Consider the following 22,698-nt stretch of genomic DNA (forward strand, 5'->3'; position numbering starts at 1 on the left):
TGTTAACGTTCAGCTTTAACATGGGCGTGGCCAGCAACAGCTCTTTTATTTGCATAAAAGTGTCAGAGCCCTCAAACGGCCCATGCTGAAAGGTACTGAACTGCTGAAACTGGTAAGAATAGAGCTGGTGAGATTTCAGTTTTTTATTTTTTCCTCTCTTTTAAAGTATCTGTTTCAGAGATACGATGTTCTTGTCCGACAGCGACGATAATTTCCGTTTGAGCTGCTGAGGATATTTTAGATGTTCCTAAAACCAAAATGGTACGAAATGGTAGAAAAGAGCATATGGTGAAGCAGCTTGTAGCCATTACAGGCCCAGTCTCCGGAAACTTCCCAGAGGATCCGAGGGCATCAGAGATTACAGACCAACTGAAGAGAAATGAAATGTTTAGATTCTGTTTTAACTTCACGTTTTTATTTACTACTGACTTTTACTGCAGTTATTTTTACTCCTGCTTTTATTACCGTCAATCTCTTTAACTGCTTCCATCTGCTCTTTACTGTGTTCAATGGAGCAATTTATTATTACTTCTGCAGCTCGGCCATTTACGCAAAGCACTGCAAAACTTCTCTTTCTTTTCTTTACATCTTTACTATCTATACCCTACTCTTTCTATACTTTATATACCTGTCTGATGTCTGATTTTACCAAATTAAAAACCTCTGGAATATAATCAAGAGGAAGATGGATGATCACCAAACCATCAAACCAAGCTAAAAAAAATATTTAAAAAATAAAAGGAAGAAAATAAATTAAATAAAAATGGAAAAAAAAGCCAAAAGTAAAGGCAGTAACAAAACAAATAAAAAGAAGGAAAGGAATAAAATGAATAAAATAAAATGGCTAAATAGTAAAACATAAAATTAGATAAATTAAAAGACAAAATTATTAAAATAAATAACAAGGTAAAAGAAAAAACTTAAACAGTTACAGTTATCCAAAAGCAGTGTGTAAGACTGGTGGAGGAGAACATGATGCCAAGATGCATGAAATTAAAACTGTGATTAAAAACCACCAGGGTTATTCCACCAAATATTGATTATTTCTGAACTCTTAAAACTTTATGAATATGAACTTGTTGTTTTTTCTTTGCATTATTTGAGGTCTGAAAGCTCTGCATCTTTTTTGTTATTATTGTTTCAGTCATTTTTCTCATTTTCTGTAAATAAATGCTCTAAATGAGAATATTTTTATTAGTAATTTGGGAGAAATGTTGTCTGTAGTTTATAGAATAAAACAACAATGTTCATTTTACTCAAACATAAACCTATAAATAGCAAAATCAGAGAAACTGATTCAGAAACTGAAGAAGTGATCTCTGTATATAAACCACATTGCGTTATATTCTCAGTACAAAAATGAGAAATATAAACATGAATCGATTTAGTCATTGACTTTAGTTCTTTATGCTCGGCTCTCCAACCAATCAGCTAAAGCCCTTAAGCGGTGTGCACGCTCTCTGCTCTGATTACAATAAGATATTAACCCAGTTTAAATGGCTTAAAAGCTTAAAAGGAGGAAAAAGTCCATCTCTCACACTTAGCACAACATTAACACACACACACACACACACACACTGCAGGAATAATACTCTGCTGAATCCATCATCAATCAGTCTCCAATATATTAAGAGCTGTGCATACAGCTGGTTTGGGCTGTGTGCCATTAGTTTGCTACACACTAACACTATAAAGTAATATATATTTAAATAACAGTTAAAATATATGTACAAATAGGTTATAAGGGTGGTGAGTTTGAGATAGGTAAAGTGATCCAGACTAGTCCTAGCACTAAACAACACAGCCATGCTACAACATGCTAATTTAAATTAGCTTACTGCTATTGCTAACTGCTATTAATTAACTAGAAAGGGACAGTTTTGGGAGACTAACTTTAAATTGGCTGGGAAAAGTGAGCTAATAACGTTGAAAATTAAAAGTTTGGATGTGTGCTAGAGTCCATAAAATTTGCTAAACTCTGGCTGATACAGCAGTGTCCAAAAACCTTTGGATAAATGGTGGAATGCCAATACTTTGTCTGATAGAGAATTGTCCAAAAAGTATAGAACATGTTGCTAAATGTTGTAACGTCAATACTTTCGTCTGGTAGAAAAGTGTCTAAAATCTTTTGGCTAAATGATGGAATAGGTTTTAGGATCCTGTAAAATACAGTAGTTGTACGTCAAAAGCTGTGGGGCAGAGAATTTGTGGGAACTTAATGAATCACAACAGAGAAACAGACAAACCACAACTACTGTATTTATCAGCTCAGCAGCAACCAGCATACAGAAATATACAACAAAAAAAACGAACAAAAGTTAAACTACGTTGGTATAGCAAATTTAGCAATTAATTATACGATTATACTGTTGGGTTTTGTTTTGCTGCTGACCTTAACAGAATGGATTCTCTAACTGTCTTTTATTAGGTAATATCCAAGGGATGCACACACATAAACATATGGTTTTATGTATACACATGGGAAATACATACAAACTTGTTTTGTACAAAAGTCAAGTCTTTGTGCCATAAACTAATAAAAGTCTTCTAATTGCTTTCACACTTCCTGGCTTGATGTAATGTAATTCTGTGTGGGAAATCTGCTTTTTACTAGACCTGAAATTCAGTCCTATCTCCTATTTTTCTACTACATATTTTATATGGATAAACTAATAAGTATTATGTATAAAATCTCCCAACAATACAGTTAATACCATTGCAAAAGTTAAAACTCATTCATGTAGGTTTTACACTGTTTTAAATTATTTAGTATACACTGTTTATAGAATATATTAACTCATTATGCACTAATCACAGCAACATCTTTAATATCTTTCTTTCTTTTTTGACACTTTTATCGTCACTACACACAACACACTCAAATAACAGTGTTACTAATTAGTGCCCTACTGGGACACAATTAGCCGAACTGGTAAACCGCCTGTGTATCTGAGAAAATGTGCATCTAAACTGATCAATGTGAACTGCAATCAATCAATCAATCAATCAATCACAACAAAGAAGCAGACAAACCACAGCTTTTTTTACTTTGGCAGCAACCAGCATACAGAAATATACAACAAAAAACAAACGAAAGTCTGATTGTGTTGGTAAAGTAAATTTAACTATGAATGGAATGTGATTTATAAGTTACCATTGAAAACGTTTGTGAAGTTAGTCTTGCACGTAAAACTCATTCCTGCAGGTTTTACAGTGCTTTAAAGTAAAAAAAAAATGGATTTACACACTTGATGTAATTTAGTTCACACCACTCCTTTCATGTATGAAGTCAATCTGCATTAATTTGATGTGATAAAGCCTCGAAATACCAGTTCTGATTCATTTTTGCTGTTGGGTTTGCATCTTTATCCAGAAACATCTTTAATATCTGAGTTTACTCAACTTTTTTGACACTTTTATCGTCACTACACACAACACACTCAAATAACAGTGTTACTAATTAGTGCCCTACTGGGACACAATTAGCCGAACTGGTAAACCGCCTGTGTATCTGAGAAAATGTGCCTCTAAACTGGCCAGAACATGAGAGGAACTCTCGCCTGGCCTCCTCGCTCTCCTCCTCCTCTCTCCCTGTAGAGTGGCAGCAGCCACTGGAGCAGAAAGGCAGCCAGACCAACCATGCATGCCAGTCCTGCAGTCCTCTGCCCCTATCCAATCCCACAATCCCCCAGAATACAGTGTACAGCACAGACGAACGGAGAGAGAGAGAGAGAGAGAGAGAGAGAGAGAAGGAGAGAGGGATGGGAATTCGAGCGAGTTTTCTCGTAAACTGACTTCACACTGGCACACAAACACACTCCGGCTTCAGAGCACCGCTAATTGGCACAGAGATTTCACCAAAGCGCTCCTTCAGTCTGATTGTGGAACGACGGAAGAAAGGAGGAGGGAGGAGAGAGAGAGAGAGAGAGAGAGAGAGAGACAGTTTTATAAAGATAATTAAGATTTCACACAGACAAATGGCTTCCTACAGTTCGGAGAGATGAAAGCCGTTGCCACCCAGCAGCGGGGAAGCATAAACGAGCCACAAGCATGTAGAAGAGTGTGTGTGTGCATAAGTGTGTGTGTATGCAGGAGTGTGTCTTAAGAGTGTAACGGTACATGTATTCTTTACAAACACTCAACGATACGGGATAACGGTTCTGGTTGCACAATCGCACAATTAAAGAATACGCGATGCATGCTGTGGATATGAGCATTTAAAAGCTGAATAAATGTTTGTGCAATCGCACAATTAAACAATGCATGATGCATGTTGTCTACAGGACCGTGGTGAAGCTAAATGAATAAAAGAGTGTTGTTAATAGGAGTGTGTGAAAGGCAAATTAATGTTCATGGTACATGCTGTCTACAGAAAAGAGTAAAAGCCAAATAAACGTTCGTGCAATCGCACTATTAGAGAATGCATGCTACCTGCTGTCAAATGAATGCTTGTGCAATAACACAACCAGAGAATACAAGGTACATACTGTCCATAGAAATGTTTGAAAGGCGAAGAAATGTCAGAGAATACACAGTGCATAATGTCTATAGGATTGTGGTGAAAGCCCAATGAATGTTCGTGCAATCGCACTATTAGAGAATACACTGTGCAGGCTGTCGATAGGAGTGTGTGAAAGGCAAATGAATGTTCGTGCAATTGCACAATCAAGGAATACATGGTACATGCTGTCTACAGAAACGAGCGAAAGGCGAATAAATGTCCGTGCAATCGCACTATTAGAGAATGCATGTTACCTGCTGTCAAATGATTGTCTGTGCAATTGCACAACCAGAGAATACACGGTACATACTGTCCATAGAAATGTTTGAAAGCGAAGAAATGTCAGTGTAATCGCACAATTAAACAATGCATGGTACATGTTGTCTACAGGACCGTGCTGAAGCTAAATGAATGTGCAATCGCACAATTAGAGAATACACGGTGCATGCTGTTGATAGTGTGTGTAAAAGACAAATTAATAATCGTGCAATTGCACAATCAGGGAATACACGGTACTTGCTGTCTACAGGACTGTGGTAAAGCTAAATGAATGTCCGTGCAATCGCACAATCAGAGAATGCACAGTGCATGATGTCTATACAAACGTGCTAAAGTCAAATACACAAATCAGGAAATACATGAAACATGCTGTATAGGAGGAGCTGTTCGTGCAATCTATAGGAACGTGCGAAAGCCAAATGAATCCTCGTCAATCGTACAGACAATAAATGGTATATGCTGTCTATAGCAACCTGCAAAAGGCGAATGAATATTTCAGGGAATAACGTGCAAAAGCCAAAGCTCACAGGCAACCGAATATTTTACACTGTACACCACTGCTATTAGCAACCTGCTACTTGCTTAGCCTGTAGTGAACGGCGAGTGGAATAATAGACAGTAAACTGTGAATTTCTTGTACCGTTACACTCCTGGTGTGTTTGGTGTGTGTGTGTGTGTACTTGTGTATCTGTGTGTGTATCTGTGTGTGTGTGTGTGTGTGTGTGTGTATCAGCAGACAGTAGAATAAGAACCCAGCCCTACCTCTGGTCTTGGAGGAGAAGGACAGTGAGAGCTCGGTGAACAGATCCGGATTCTCAAACTTCTCCTCTTTAACTTTAATCCAGAAGCAGTTCTCAGCCATCTCCTGAGGAACGATCTGTAAATACAGAACACACACAGTCGTGATGAGTTTCTATGATTTAACAAAATTGAAAACCTCTGGAGTATAATCAAGAGGAAGATGGATGATCACAAACCATCAAACCACCAAACTGAACTGCTTGAATTTTTGCACCAGGAGTAAAGCAGCATAAAGTTATCCAAAAGCAGTGTGTAAGACTGGTGGAGGAGGAGAACATGATGCCAAGATGCATGAAAAAAAAACTGTGAATAAAAACCAGGGTTATTCCACCAAATATTGATTATTTCTGAACTCTTAAAACTTTATGAATATGAACGTTTTGTTTTCTTTGCATTATTTGAGGTCTGAAAGCTCTGCATCTTTTTTGTTATTTCAGTCATTTCTCATTTTCTGTAAATAAATGCTCTAAATGAGAATATTTTTATTTGGAATTTGGGAGAAATGTTGTCTGTAGTTTATAGAATAAAACAACAATGTTCATTTTACTCAAACATAAACCTATAAATAGCAAAATCAGAGAAACTGATTCAGAAACTGAAGTGATCTCCTGGAAATAAAATAATAAATCATATCCTAAAAATATTAGAAAGGGTATTTTTTGTTTGGTTCTGGGTTTGGCTTTTATATGGGTGCTTAAAAAAAATCTTCACACAATGGGTCCTATTTTAGTGATCTATACGCAAGTTGTCGACCGTGCACCATGCAGCTTGATTTAGGGCGTGTTAGTGTGTCTTTGCTAACGTAGCGACGGGAAAAGTACACCTTGCGCCGCTCAGAACGCAAAGCAACAGTCATGTACTAATTAATACTTAGTACTTAATTAATCATGAGTGTATCATTTGTGATGCAAAATGTGAAATCAACCAACACCAATAAGGTGTCACTTTAAGAGCTCACAAATACCTTTAAAAGTCAGGTGAGCTCTGACTTTGGTGGATTGCTATTGTAACAGTGCAGCTACCTGGACGTGTTCAACAAACTCTTCTCAGCAGAGGAAACTGAGCTGCTGGTTGACGCTGTGAAGGAGCTCCAGCAGCTCATTTACGGGAACAGCAATGTTATTTTATTTACTATTCTGTTTATTGTTGATGTAAAAGTTGGGTTTGAGTCTGCTTTGCCGAGATAGCGATGAACGTCTGACTGTTGGCGTCTGTCTAGGTTGTATTCAGTCAGTGGAGCTCCTGTGTTTTCTGTTACCAAGATAAACAAGTAAAAAACTCAGAAGCTCTGCTGCTGTGTAAACCAGGCAGGAGGAAAATAGAGTGAAAATAGACTGTTGTCAGGGTGTAAGATAGCGATGAGCATCATACAGAAGCTCCCCCCTCCTGTATTCATGTAGGGAACGGTGTGATTTTAAAGTGTGTAATTCTTCTCCTCTTCTTCGCTTCACAGAGACTGACCTCCTCCTCCTCCTTCTTCTTCTCTTCCTCCTCTTCGTCTTCATCGTCTCTGCCTCATTCCCTCCACTTCATTACAGTGAAAGACAGAGCGAGAGTTTGAGCGCCGGCTCGCCGCCGCTGCAGTCTCCACCGATACGACTTCGCACCATAATTAGGCTCCACTAGCCCCGGCTCAAACCGTGACTCTGAGAGACTCATGGCGAAAATTGAAATGGCGAAACCGTTCTCCAGACGACGGGAAGAGAAAGGATAGAAACTGATCAGTAAAGTCGTCTGACAAGCGGCCAGAGACCAAAAATGAACTAATTCACTTATCAAGCAAAATAACGCACAATAAAACAAACTAGCGCCACTGTTAAAACAGCAAAATGCGTGATACGGGGGTCATGCCCACTCCGTCACAATTTTATTCTTTACTAAAGACTATTGGCCAGGGGTCAGCAATTAAGTTTTGTAATAGGTAATAGTGTAATAGGATAGGGTGCTACAGGCTAGTAGTAGCTCTCCAGCCCAGAGGGTTGTTGAACCCAATTGCAGTTGAACAGTTGATCTCAATGCAGGTAAACCCAAGAAGAAAGGAATAATAAAAAAATAAATAACCTGTGCCGTCAGGGTTGCGGTCCAATACACTACCGCTACACGCCCTGGCTAGTGAATTGCGACATAGCCAGGAAAAAAAAACGCCCTTATAAGGAGATAGGAAGCCCGAGAACGGGTCGAAAAACGAGAACGAGCGGAAATTAAAGTCACGACGAGCGCAACAGAGAGAGAGAGAGAGAGAGAGAGAGAGAAAGAAGGGAAGGAATGTAAACAACAGCTCACCAGAGAAGCATTTTATTAATTTATTTTTGTTCATTATCGTTCATTATAGTTGAAACAAACAACCTCTCGGGTCAGATGTTTCACTCTTGAGGGCCACATCTGGTCCACAGACTGCCTATTGCCGACCCCTGTTAACAACTACCCTATCTTACACCCCATCAAAACTTTAAACAGTAACAGAGCTTCTGAATATATCTACACTGATGGGCGTGGTGTTCTGGAAATGAGGTGTGTTCAGGTACATTTCTGGAGTTTTGCTTGTTTATCTTGGTAACAGAAAACACAGGAGCTCCACTGACTGAATACAACCTAGACAGACGCCAACAGTCAGACGCTCATCGCTATCTTGGCAGTGAATTGCACGCCCAGTTGTGCCACACAAGTTTGAAAACACCTTCTCCTTCATTGTTTTAATTGTTTTAACATAGTAAATGAATAGAATAGTGAAGGAACACATAAGGAATCATTCCGGTAACTCTGATGAACTTATCCTGTACAACAGAGGAAACTCCTGCTCTTCCTTTCCTGGGGCAGTCCTGATGAGTGCCAGTTTCATCATTATAATGTTTTTGATGGTCTTTGCAGCAACTGCATTTGAGAATACTTTATTTTTACTTTAACTGATGCTCTCAAACAATTTATTAAGAGGCAAGAAATTTGAGTAATTAACTCTTGATGAGTTCAGCACAGCTGTTAACTGAAAGCCGGAATTCCAGGAGACTCTACCTCATAAAGCTGACTGAGAAAATCCAGCAGAGATGTTCAAAACTGATCATCTAAGAGGAGATACTTTAAAGATTGTAAAATATAAAACATATTCTGGTTTGTTTTTCTTCATAGTTTGGATGAGTTTAGTATTAATCTACAATGCAGAACATTTTAAAATAATGATATTTGAACTGAATTTAAGGTGTGTCCAAACATTTGATGTGTACTGTATAGTAAAACCTTTTTATTTTATATAAAAAGAGCAAAAAAACAATGTTCTGTCCAGCATTTCTACATCCTCGTGTCTATTGTAACCTTTCCTTTCCTAAGAAATCGGAAATAAAACAGAACCACTGATGCTGAGAATAAAGAGGATGCTGATGAAGTGGGCGGAGCCGGATACGTCCCTCAGAACGACTCCGACTCTCAGGTCCATCACTTGGTTCTGACAGGCTTCATCCCGGTGCTTCCCTCCCGCATCATTAGCCGAGGTGTGAGTGGGCCGGCAGGCCAGCGCTGAAGGACTTGAGAGGCGTCCACTTCAGCTGCATATCATCGCTAACGCCGCGCGCTAACGCCACTTCAGACCGCAGAGGTGAAGAGCAGTCATACAGCGGTCACAATAACAGAAACGCCGCTGTTCTGGAGAGCAGAGTCGATATGAAAAAAATGAAGCCAAACCACTTTCCTTTTCTACTGTAGAGGAAAAGAGAAGAACACAAAGAGCCACTGAGCCATTCAGCCCCGTCCACTTCAGTCCATCACCGACCGCCATCAGATCAGATCACAGATACGCTCTGCAGTTACTGCTGCAATTTAATCAAATACAAACACTAAATACCTCAGATTTCACTTGATTTTGAGATTTAAACTCATCTCTATTGACTCCCAACTCTAACTGGACTCATCAACAACAATACACAAACACTAAGATACGTAAAACAAGATACGTAAAAAAGATACGTAAAAATATGAAAAAAGCCTGACAACTTTATATACGATCACAAAAAGAATAGATGTATTTGTCCTAAAAATATACAATTTTAAAATGCAAATAAAAAAAGCAAATAAGGATACGTTCACATTACCAGGCTGAAGTGATTCAAATCTGATTTTTTGCTCAACGTGGCCCAAATCAGATTTTTTCATGGTCCTGTGAACGTGACAAATCCAAATTTTTCAAATCAGATTTGAGTCACTTTCATATACGATCCTAAATCGGATACGTATCCGATCCACGGACGTGCAACATGAATGTGAACGTTCAAAACTGAAGCCATGCGTCTTTTTGCTTTCACGCACTAGCGTTAGCATTAGCATTAGCATTAGTGCTAAGTGCTTCTCTCTCGTACCCACACATCTATTGGTGCAGCTGTGCAGCTATCGGAAGTGTTCAGTGGATAGTAAAGACAGTTACTTCAACAAAAGCAGGATAAACTCCATATAATACCCTTCATTTTACAAGCTGAAATACTCACAACTTGATTTCGACACTAGCCTTAAGATTCAGAACTTTAATTGGATAATAGCCTAAGGACTTAAGACTTGACTTGAACCCAAACTAAAGAATTACGGTGTGTTATCTAGCCTAAAGACTCATATCTTGACTTAGACTCTAGCCTAAGACTAGGGACTTGACTTGAACTCTAGCCTAAAGACTCATATCTTGACTTAGACTCTAGCCTAAAGACTAGGGACTTGACTTGGACTCTAGCCTAAAGACTCAGAACTTGACTTAAACTCTAGTCTAAAGACTCAGAACTTGACTTAAACTCTAGTCTAAAGACTCAGGACTTGATTTTGACACTAGCCTAAAGACTCAGGACTTGACTTGGACTCTAGCCTAAAGACTCAGGACTTGACTTGGACACAAGTCTAAAAACTCAGGACTTGACTTGGATTTTAGTGTAAAGACTCAGGACTTGAATTGGACTCTAGCCTAAAGACTCAGGACTTGAATTGGACTCTAGCCTAAAGACTCAGGACTTGAATTGGACTGTAGTCTAAAGAATCAGCACTTGAATTGGACTGTAGTCTAAAGACTCAGGACTTGTCTTAGACTCTAGCCTAAAGACTCGGGACTTGAATTGGACTCTAGCCTAAAGACTCTAGTCAAAAGACTCAGGACTTGACTTAGACTCTAGCCTAAAGACTCAGGACTTGACTTGAACTCTAGCCTAAAGACTCAAAACTTGACTTAGACTCTAGTCTAAAGACTCAGGACTTTACTTGAACTCTAGCCTAAAGACTCAGAACTTGACTTAGACTCTAGTCTAAAGACTCAGGACTTGACCTGGACTCTAGCCTAAAGACTCAGGACTTGACTTGGACTCTAGTCTAAAGACTCAGGACTTGAATTGGACTCTAGCCTAAAGACTGTAGTCAAAAGACTCAGAATTTGACTTAGACTCTAGCCTAAAGACTCAGGACTTGACTTAGACTATTGCCTTAAGAATCAGGACTTGACTTGGACTCTAGCCTAAAGACTCAGAACTTGACTTAGACTCTAGTCTAAAGACTCAGGAGTTTAATTGGACTCTAGCCTAAAGACTCAGGACTTGAATTGGACTCTAGCCTAAAGACTCTAGTCAAAAGACTCAGGACTTGACTTGGACTCTAGCCTAAAGACTCAGGACTTGAATTGAACTCTAGCCTAAAGACTCTTGACATGACTTGAATGAAATTTCGACTTGTTATAGATCTTAGGGTAAAGACTCTGGACCAGTCGCAGATGCCTGGCAAATATTTTAGCATGCCAGATATCTGACCCAGTCGGTAACTGGGAGTCAGGAACAGTGGCTACATACTGCCAATGGAATTACAGAGAAAGTGAGTGAGTCCTCTATGAATGGAGTGAATGGAGCTAAAAGTTAAAAAACTTAAACTACTTGTTCTGAGTATCGCTTTAATTTTAGAAAGTAGAATTATATATTTTACTAGAAAAGCAAAGAAATATGTCTGTATATTTCAGTTTATCCACAGAAAACAAGTTTTACATTAGCATTACGGCTACTGTGAGCTGATTCTAGCCTAAAGACGCAAGACTTGTCTTGGACATGTATTTAGTGACTTGAGAACGTCTCTAGATGTGATAAGATTGTCTTCCGTCATTGTAGCTTATCTCAGTCTTACACAATGAATAAAGCAGGTGCCATTCTCTCGTATGGAACAGGAGAAGCGGGCAGCATTCAAACTGAAATAGAATTTAACCACCATTATGTCTCACTGCAACAGCCATCAAAAAGTGAGGAGAAAATAAGAGGTTAAGTCAAGACGTGAAAAGACGCTTTCTGAAAGAATTATTCATTTTCTTCTCTAAAACTATGGATGCATTGTTGTGCTAATTAAGATAATTACAGCTCTGTCAGGGTCCGGGGAGGGGGGTACTCATTCACAGCCTAAAAAATAAACTATTCATTTCTAGATCTCTGTTGAACATAATTGCGGGTCTACATGGACATGAGGAATCGTCATCACCACCCGAGACGCCGCTCTGAGCGAATCCACCACAGTTTCATGGCATTTACTGTCAAACACTGAACATTTCCTTTTGTTCTGGTAATTTTCCTCTCTACTTTGGGTGTGTGTGCATGCAGCCGTATACTAACCAAAAGCCAAAAGTTGTTATACACGGGACTAGCACTGTGTCCCATGACTTCTGCCATATCCCATTGGAGCTATGATTGGAGCGATGCACTAACCTGCAGTTTACAGACTGTTAATCTACAGTTACAGTAGATACAGAATCACCAGCACTGTAATCTGTTGTACCCATACTGCTCTGTAATTAATCTACAGTTACAGTAGATACAGAAATCACCAGCACTGTAATCTGTTGTACCCGTACTGCTCTGTAATTAATCTACAGTTACAGTAGATACAGAATCACCAGCACCGTAATCTGTTGTACCCGTACTGCTCTGTATTTAATCTACAGTTACAGTAGATACAGAATCACCAGCACTGTAATCTGTTGTACCCGTACTGCTCTGTAATTAATCTACAGTTACAGTAGATACAGAATCACCAGCACCGTAATCTGTTGTACCCGTACTGCTCTGTAATTAATCTACAGTTACAGTAGATACAGAATCACCAGCACTGTAATCTGTTGTACCCGTACTGCTCTGTAATTAATCTACAGTTACAGTAGATACAGAATCACCAGCACTGTAATCTGTTGTACCCGTACTGCTCTGTAATTAATCTACAGTTACAGTAGATACAGAATCACCAGCACCGTAATCTGTTGTACCCGTACTGCTCTGTAATTAATCTACAGTTACAGTAGATACAGAATCACCAGCACTGTAATCTGTTGTACCCATACTGCTCTGTAATTAATCTACAGTTACAGTAGATACAGAATCACCAGCACTGTAATCTGTTGTACCCATACTGCTCTGTAATTAATCTACAGTTACAGTAGATACAGAATCACCAGCACTGTAATCTGTTGTACCCGTACTGCTCTGTAATTAATCTACAGTTACAGTAGATACAGAATCACCATCACTGTAATCTGTTGTACCCGTACTGCTCTGTAATTAATCTACAGTTACAGTAGATACAGAATCACCAGCACTGTAATCTGTTGTACCCGTACTGCTCTGCAATTAATCTACAGTTACAGTAGATACAGAATCACCAGCACCGTAATCTGTTGTACCCATACTGACTCCAAATATACAGAAGGTCACATTAAAAAGATGTGAAGTGGGAACAGCCTAAAGTAACTACTGGATTGATGGTGAGAAAAGTGGATTTAGAATGTGTGACAGGAAAAGAGAATGAGGGATGGAGGAAAAGAGAGAGAGAGAGAGAGAGAGAGAGAGAGAAGTGGACAAGCTACATTAATGCTATCACTGAAGTGTGAGTGCTTGTTAGAGTGCACCCTCTTAAGTGTTCACTTCAGAGAGCTCGGCTCCTCAGAACAGAGTAATTAACACAGTCGGGCGTTGCGGCGTCACCTCGCCGAACCGCGCCGTACAACACTCCGGCTCACTGCGCTTCTGGCACAACCACAAACACCCGTACGGCTTCAAGTCTGAAGCCTGAAGACTCATAACTTGAATTAGACTCCAAGCTCAAGACTTTAGACTTAACACAGACTCTAGCCTAAAGACTTAGGACTTGACCAAAACCCAAGATAAAGAACTTGACTCTGACTCTAGCCTTAAGACTTATGACTTGACTTGCCTAAAGACTCAGATCCTGACTTGGACCCTAGATTAAAAAGTAATGACTTGACTTGGACTCTAACTTAAAGACTCAGGACTTGACATGGACTCTGCCCTAAGGACTTGTAACTTGACTTATACTCTACCCTCAAGACTCATAATTTGACTTCTATCCTAAAGATTCGTAACTTAACTTAAACCCAAGAAAAAGGCTTGTAATTTGACCTAGACTCTAGCCAGAAGACTCAATTTGACTTGGACTCTAGATTAAAGACTTGTAACTTGACTTATACTCTACCCTCAAGACTTATGCTTTGTTTTGGACTCTACCCTCAAGACTCATAATTTGACTTGAATCCAAGATAAAGGCTTAAAATTGTTGTAGTCTAGCCTAAAAAGACTCGTAATTTGACTTAGAGTCCACCCTAAAGACTCAGGACATAATTTAGACATGTATTTAGTGATGTGAGTCACCTCGCCAGAGCCAAATCGCGCTGTAAAACACCGGGGCAGAAACGCTGTCGTCCGGCTCGGCTCAGCTCGGCTCGGCTCAGCCCGGCCTTAGACACAGAGCGAGCAATCATTTACTTTTCCATAAACGTGCGGCGCTCCCCGGTGTAGGTGTTCTAACTGCAGGAGAAATTACATTACAGCAGCTCCGGGCTACAATCTCCAGCGCGGCCGCTCGAAAATCTGTTACATGCTTTAAAAAAAGCCCTGCTTTCTCACTTTATTGCTCCTGGCTGCTCGCGCTATCTGACTGTTTTCTCGCCTCTGTTGTTAGAGATGTAGGAGTCTCCAGTGGGTGCTTAAAGAAAGAAAAAAAAAGAAGAAGCATAAAAACACACTACACTACACTGCACTCTCTCTCTCCCTCTCTCTCTCTCTTTCTCTCTAAACCTCGCTCTCTCTCTTCTGTGTTTGTGAGATCACAGCTTTAACAGCTTCACTATGCATATCACATCCTTAAACGCCTGAGACTGTACGAGAAAGAGTCATAAAACAGAATGTTTCAGTCGATTTTAGTCTGACTTCTCCTTTATGGCATGAATCTGATTTTTCTGGAGGGTGTGACAATGTGTCTTTGCTATCGTAATGACGAGAAAAGTACACCTTTCGTAGCTTGAAATGCATAAATATCATGTACTAATTCTCTTAATTCATTAATCATGGGTGTGGTTAATTAATTTTGGGTGTAACGTGAAATTATAAACCAATCAGTGTGTCTCGTTAAGAACTTATCATTCCCTTTAAGAGTCAGGTGAGCTCTGACTTTGGTGGATTGCTATTGTAACGGTGCAGCTACCTGGACGTGTCCAACAAACTCTTCTCAGCAGAGGAAACTGAGCTGCTGGTTGACGCTGTGAAGGAGCTCCAGCAGCTCATTTACGGGAACAGCAATGTTATTTTATTTACTATTCTGTTTATTGTTGATGTAAAAGTTGGGTTTGTGCGTTGCCAAGATAGCGATGAACGTCTGACTGTTGGCCTCTGTCTAGGTTGTATTCAGTCAGTGGAGCTCCTGTGTTTTCTGTTACCAAGATAAACAAGATAAAACTCCAGAAATGTACCTGAACACACCTCATTTCCAGAACACCACGCCCATCAGTGTAGATATATTCAGAAGCTCTGCTGCTGTTTAAACCAGAGAGGAGGAAAATAGAGTGAAAATAGACTAATTAGGGGGTGTAAGATAGCACTTTGCTATCTTGCACATGAATTGGAAATAATTAAAAGTAGAGAATATAATTTAACACACATATGAAGCTCGGTTTAGAATCGGTTTAGACTCTGGTTTGGACTTTTTTGGAGTTTTGAAACTTTGAGAACTCTGTCCTCGTTTTTTTGCAAGATCACACTTTTAGCTTTACTATTCACATCACATCGTAAAAAACGTCTGCGACAGAGAGAAAGAGAGAGAGAGAAAGAGAGAGAGAGAGAGAGAGAGAGAGAGAGAGAGAGAGAGAGTTTTAGCAGATCTGTGAGACGTGTGAGGACACGGGGGGTAAATCTCTCAGACGATTTTTTACATTTATACCTCATCTACATCTCTTTTTCTACTTTTTCCATTTTTTTGAAAGGTCTGGAGGGCTAGAACAGACCCTAACTGAGATGATGGATGAGTGTAGCTCTGTGTAATTGACACACTGCTCCAGGCCGTACCGCTCGTCCTCCAGAGCATCCCAACATCGTCCCGCCTCCCCATCCCTGCATCCCTCCATCCCTCTATCACTCTATCACTCCATCCCTCCATCTGCATCCCTTCAGTCTCTCTTACACCTGGAGTCAAAAGCAAATTTTCCCACAGAAACTCTCCAACTTTACGCAAATTTCAGCTTTACTTTATAACAAACAAGAAAAGCTATCACTCCCAGTTCCAAGGGGAGGGGCAAAAGAGGGTACCACCCCTTTAAGGGAAGAGCCACGCCCCCCTATATAAACATAAAACATATTTTTTGAATAACTTTTTGTCTTGAATCACATTAGGGCCGGTCCACTGAATGGGTTACATTTGCTTGTTGTAATTCTTACAAATGAAACTTATTTAAAATCTTTTTTTCAACTTTTTTATGTTTATGTTTATATTTAACTATTTAAAACATGCTCTGGTAAATCTCAGGAAGCTTTACTTAATTTTTTACAAGGTTTCTCATCTAAAGATGGTTACAAAACTTTATAAAATGGTTAAAAAAATATATTAATGAGGTTTAAAAGCAAGTCGACTAATTCGTTTAATTTTCTCTCAAGTTCTCTCACGTCTTTATTTTAAATAAATCTCATTCTTTAAATTCAATACTCATTTGATATTCATTCCTGTTACTAGCATTCACTCCTGTTACTTTTTATGTGTTGAGTAACAGGAATAAAAGTAAAAGGAATGAACTTTTAGCATAGAATTAGCAAAAACATGAAAAATAGCTAAATGGCGGCTATGCTAATAGCATGAGGACACTGATTATATATGGTCAATAGCACTTTAATTCAATAAATAGAAAAATGTCAACTCTACTGATTTGTTAATGCCAGCTTTAAGTAAACATATTATCCCATTTTTACACAAGTTAGAATACTATAGGTCTATGTTCTATACAAAACATGTTTTACACAAAAACACTCTCACACCATTAGATACAGAGCACATACAGTCTCTGATGAGCGTCTACTGTACTGTAAACTCTACGCTTCAGCCGCCGCCTGCGTTCCGCCTACATGTCGCTTCATAAATATGTATATATGGTTTATATGTAGGGAGCAGGCTGAGTATTGTGTCATATCCCTCCTTTCTGCCGACGCTGCTATAATCAATCTCACTCCTCTATTCGTATTCCTGTTCTCCCGCTCATACAGCACTGCTGCTCTATCAGCTCTACACGCCGCCGGTATCTCTGCCGGATTCACCACCGCTAAACTTATCTACCGGCAGATCCCGGCTCCGACCCGCTGCCCGCCGAACCAGCTTATTAGTAAACCTGATCTGTGAGCTGTTTAACCACGACGAGCAACAGGAAAACACCTTGTGATAATAGAAATATACTTAAAAACAGTCTTTTTTTTGTTGTTTGTCTGTTTACTATCTTTAGTTTTAATTGTACAGTAAGCAGTAAAAACTTTAGACACACCTTAAACAGTGTTTTTGCTTTATTTTTTACATTGTTCTACATTGAAGATTAATACTAAATACAAAAATCATCCAAGCTATCAATAAAGACATGGAATTAGTTACTAAATATATTATTTATATTTTACATTTCTCAAAGTATCACATCTTGCTTAGATTAGACAGCTTTGCACATTTGTACATTTTCTCAGTCAGTTTTATGAGGTAGAGTCACCTAGAATTCAGGTTTTCAGTTAACAGCTGTGCTGAACTCATCAAGAGTTAATTACTTGAATTTCTTGTCTCTTAATAAAGTGTTTGAGAGCATCAGTTAAAGTAAAGTAGTGAAGAGGTAGAGTTACAGGTATACAGTGAATAGTGAATATTTAAGTACTACTCAACTAAATAAAGAAAAATATATACTTTGAAAGTATCCTGATCTGCAGTCAGTGCAAAGACCAGCAAAAATGTTATGATGATGAAACTGGCACTCATCAGGACTGCCACAGGAAATGAATCATTCTGTGTTTTGATTCACTCAAAAATAACCCTTCATTGATTATCATATATGAAGTGATCTGTGTGGTGTTTGAACGCATTGAGGAACTTAGAGGAACACAATGAGTTGAGTGTTGAGTCGATCGACTCATTGAGTGAATCAGATCAGGAATCGAGTGCAGATTGGAATCAATGATTCAAGACGTGTTAATATTGATATGAGGCTCTGAGCTGGTTGCACTTCATGCTTCCCTCTGCTGACAACTTGTTTTAATGGAGAAGCGGATTTCATTTTTCAGCAGGACTTGCCCACACTGCCCACACTGCTTAACAAAAGTACCAATTGGTCTTATAATATAATATTCTCATTTTCTGAGACGCTGATTTTTGTTTTTTTTAATTGGCTGTAAGCCATAATCAATAATCAACAATAAAAGTAAAAAAAATACGCTTAATATAGATCACTCTGTGTGTTATACATCTACGTATATAATATATGAGTATGAGTTTTACATTTTCAACTGAATTATTACTGAAATAAAGCAATATAACTTTTTTTAATGATGTTCTAATTCGAACTTTTTGAGATGCACAGTATATATTGTAGTCGATTTTCTTTTTTTCTTTAATGTTTTAAAGTTTTAATGTCAAAAGCAATGATTCAAGTGTTTATCACCGACATTCAAACAGACAGACTCGTAACTCGTAACTGTTTGTTTCACATTCCCACCTTTTATTTTACTGTTTTAACACCGAAACTCTTTTTTCAGTGCTTGTTTTAAACTCAATGGGCTCCTCAGGCGATGAACACATTAACGAAGGTAAGAAAACATTTAAAAATAAAATAAAAGAGAAACACGAAGATGTCAGCCAATAGGAATGAAGGTATTTAAATGTAATGATGCTTAAGAAACGCATTGTTTTGTATTCAATTATGCTGAGAGTGCAGGGATACAAGGACGCGGGAGCTGGCGGAAGTGTTTACAGGGCGACGGGTCTGAAAGCGAGGCTCACGGCTCGGCGCTCGCTTTAATAAGCACCGTGCTCTCGCCGGATCTGGACCGCCAAGTCGCTCCAAAACAAGCTCCCTCTCTCTTTTTACACTTTTTCTTTTTCATCCTCGAGTTCTCTCTCTCTCTCTCTCTCTCTCTCTCTCTCTCTCTCAGACGAATTCAGACTAAATTACTGCCGCAATTTAACTGGAGCCTCGGCGTGGGTTTCTCTAATTCTGCAGAGAGTTTAGAAAAATCATCCAAGGCCAAACTCTCAGTGTAAAAATGAATTTATTATATATAAAAATAATCTTTAACCTTATATTTTCTTTTTTGAAAGGTTTGTGGTACATTATGGTAATCTGTGCGCGTTTTAGCCTTCGATTGAAATCCCATTTCCACACCCGGGACTGCCAAGTATAGGACACAACAGCACACACAAACACTGTGAATGAAATAAAAATTAAATATTGTTTATCGCAATTATAATAAAAATATAAATATTCCTTAAAATGAATCGTCCACATCAAAACTATACTTTTTGCCAATTATCAATTATCACTATTATTTCTGGAAGAATAAATCTTCCACACAAAAAATGGTTATTTATTCATATTTATAATTTCATTGTCTTAATATATGTAACAATTAAAAAGCTAGATGATCTTTAAAAGAGCACGTCATTATATCAATGACAAAAAAAAGTCAATGCTATTTTTCATGCAAAAGACCAATTTAGTTTCTGAATCAGTTTCTCTGATTTTGCTATTTATAGGCAAGTTCATATTCATAAAGTTTTAAGAGTTCTTAGGTTTAAGAGTTCAAAGGTTTTTAATCACAGTTTTAATTACATGCATCTTGGCATCATGTTCTCCACCAGTCTTACACACTGCTTTTGGATAACTTTATGCTGCTTTACTCCTGGTGAAAAAAGAAATATATATATATATGTGCTATTCTTACCTTGGACCAGTTGATTCTCTTCATGGCGGCGTCGGGTTTGTAGGTCTTCTTGGGCTGCAGGCCGTAAGGCAGCTTGACGACAGGTGGTGGCGGAGGGGCACCTGGAGCGCCGAAGAAGGGAGGAGGTGGCGGAAGACCGCCGGCGCCGCCGGGTGGAGGAGGAGGCGGCGGGGGGCCGAAGCCGGGTGGCGGCGGTGGTGGAGGCGGCATTCCCATACCTGCGGCGAGGGGCGGTGGCGGCGGGGGTGGAGGAGGGCCTCCTCCAGGTGGAGGTGGGGGAGGAGGAGGTGGCGGCGGGGGAGGGGCGGCTCCCCCTGGTGGTGGTGGAGGTGCGAGCGGGACGGTGCCAGGAGCAGCAGGACCCGCCGCGATCTGGAGGGAGAAAGAAAAAGAAAAAGAAAGAAAGTCAGTGTGGAGAAATGGTTCAGAACCAATTCAGACTCCATCATTCAGACCCATTCGGACCCATTCAGACCCATTCGGACCCATTCGGACCGGACACTATTATTATCACTATTACACGCATTACACCATCAGGGCTGATGGGTAAGACAAGGCTGGCACAGAGTGCCCACTGCTGCTGCTGGTGGCTTGAAGGAATGGGGGACGATGAAGCAAAAAAAATAGACTAGACTGTAAAACAAGTCTGCAAAGTGTGTGTGAGTGTGTGTGTGTGTGTAAGTGAGTGTGTGTGTGTGTGTGTGTGTGAGAGAGAGAGACATTTCCCTGGGTGAGCTTATAAAAGCAGACAGTGGCATTAGGCTGGCACGGCGTTCCCCGGAGCTCTAACCTCACAGCAGCAGTGAGTATCGGCCCGGATGGTCGGTGTTTAACAGCACAATCCAGCAAAGGCCAGAACTCTAAGGATCTGGACCGAGCCGCCTGCTACCCTTTATTGGGGAAAAACTGGAAAAACAGGAAAATTAAACTTTCTGAACGGAAGGGACATAAGCTTACAGGCACAAACTGCACTTAAAAGTCTATTTTCACACCTATTTTCCTCCTGCCTGGTTTAAACAGCAGCAGAGCTTCTGAATATATCTACACTGATGGGCGTGGTGTTCTGGAAATGAGGTGTGTTCAGGTACATTTCTGGAGTTTTATCTTGTTTATCTTGGTAACAGAAAACACAGGAGCTCCACTGACTGAATACAACCTAGACAGACGCCAACAGTCAGACGTTCATTGCTTCTCTGCTGAGAAGCGTTTGTTGGACACGTCTAGGTAGCTGCACCGTTAAAATAGCAATCCGCCAAAGTCAGAGCTGATTGAGACACGCTGATTGATTTATTATTTCACGTTACGCCCAAAATTTAATTAACCACACCCATGATCAATTAAGAGAATTAGTACTTAGTGACTTTTGCTTTGCGTTTCTAGAAGCGCACAAGGTGTACTTTTCCTGACGTTATGATAGCAAAGACACTCAGACACGCTCTAAATAAAGCTGCGTGATATATAGTTGACAGCTCACATATAGAAAGTAGATGCTCTATTTTATTACATAAGTTGTTGGATATAAAATTGTGTAAATGTTGCATTTGAGCATGAATGTTTGCAGTGTTGCGTGTGTGTGTATGTGTGTGTATGTAGTGTGTATGTAGTGTGTGTGTGTGTATAGCGTGTGTGCAGGACAGGAGGAGTGAGATGAGCCGAGGGACGAGGTGAGAAAAGGCTGAACTCTGAGTGACACTCGGCCGTATCATCTCTGACGAGAAAACAGCCCATAATCAAACTTCTCAAACCCTGGAGATTCTCACTTTCACACTCACACACACACACACACTCACACACACACACACACACACACACACTCACACACTCAGAGTATTCAGGTCATGCTGGTTCTGTGTGACAGCATGAAGAGAACAGATGAGCCCCTCATGCAATAGAAAAAATGTTATTTTTAATTTTTAATTTTAGAAGAATCAGGTTTTTAAATCACATTTTTCGAAAAACAGATGATGGATTTTATTCTGTACACTCATAGAATTAGCATGTAGTTACTGTAGGTCTCAATCAGATATGTAAATGATCACAGGTGTGTTCTGATTAGACAGAAGCTACCTGTGCTATTAGGGTAGTGCACCTCCTGGTGAGAGATTGTTGACTGATTTTGCTCAGTTAAAAAAGTACATTGGTCATTTCAACAAAAACTGAACTGCTACAGACTACAGCCACAAATCCATGAAGGCTAGCCACCATTTTCTTCGCCGTCATGTGACTTACCAATTTTGATGTTCTGTTGTTTTCTAATATTATCTAGCTCTCCGCTAACCTTAGTTCTCTCTCTGGTAACATTAGCTAGCTTGTTGCTAATATAAGCTAGCTCTCCGCTAACCTTAGTTCTCTCTCTGGTAACATTAGCTAGCTTGTTGCTAATATAAGCTAGCTCTCCGCTAACCTTAGTTCTCTGTCCGGTAACATTAGCTAGCTATTAGTAGCTAGTTTGCTGCTAATGTTAGCTAGCTCTCTGGTAACATTAGCTAGCTTGCTGCTAATATAAGCTAGCTCTCCGCTAACCTTAGTTCTCTCTCTGGAACATTAGCTAGCTATTAGTAGCTAGTTTGCTGCTAATGTTAGCTAGCTCTCTGGTAACATTAGCTAGCTTGCTGCTAATATAAGCTAGCTCTCCGCTAACCTTAGTTCTCTGTCCGGTAACATTAGCTAGCTATTAGTAGCTAGTTTGCTGCTAATGTTAGCTAGCTCTCTGGTAACATTAGCTAGCTTGCTGCTAATATAAGCTAGCTCTCCGCTAACCTTAGTTCTCTCTCTGGAACATTAGCTAGCTATTAGTAGCTAGTTTGCTGCTAATGTTAGCTAGCTCTCTGGTAACATTAGCTAGCTTGCTGCTAATATAAGCTAGCTCTCCGCTAACCTTAGTTCTCTCTCTGG

General features: G+C 39.6%; 1 protein-coding gene across 5 annotated transcripts in view; it reads right to left on the minus strand.

Annotated features, from left to right (window-relative positions):
* The window catches only part of diaph2 (diaphanous-related formin 2), an 877,667-nt gene that overhangs the window by 576,436 nt on the left and 278,533 nt on the right, over window positions 1-22,698 (minus strand). For all 5 annotated transcript variants that reach the window (XM_022683643.2, XM_022683642.2, XM_049484129.1 and 2 more), the window contains 2 exons: window positions 19,804-20,175; window positions 5,543-5,657 (listed from right to left, as the gene is read on the minus strand). In XM_022683643.2, the coding sequence (XP_022539364.1) occupies window positions 5,543-5,657; window positions 19,804-20,175 (487 nt within the window). The remainder of the gene's footprint in view (window positions 1-5,542; window positions 5,658-19,803; window positions 20,176-22,698) is intronic.

This window comes from Astyanax mexicanus, chromosome 10 (genome assembly GCF_023375975.1).
Source record: "Astyanax mexicanus isolate ESR-SI-001 chromosome 10, AstMex3_surface, whole genome shotgun sequence".
In the NCBI taxonomy this organism is placed as follows: domain Eukaryota; kingdom Metazoa; phylum Chordata; class Actinopteri; order Characiformes; family Acestrorhamphidae; genus Astyanax; species Astyanax mexicanus.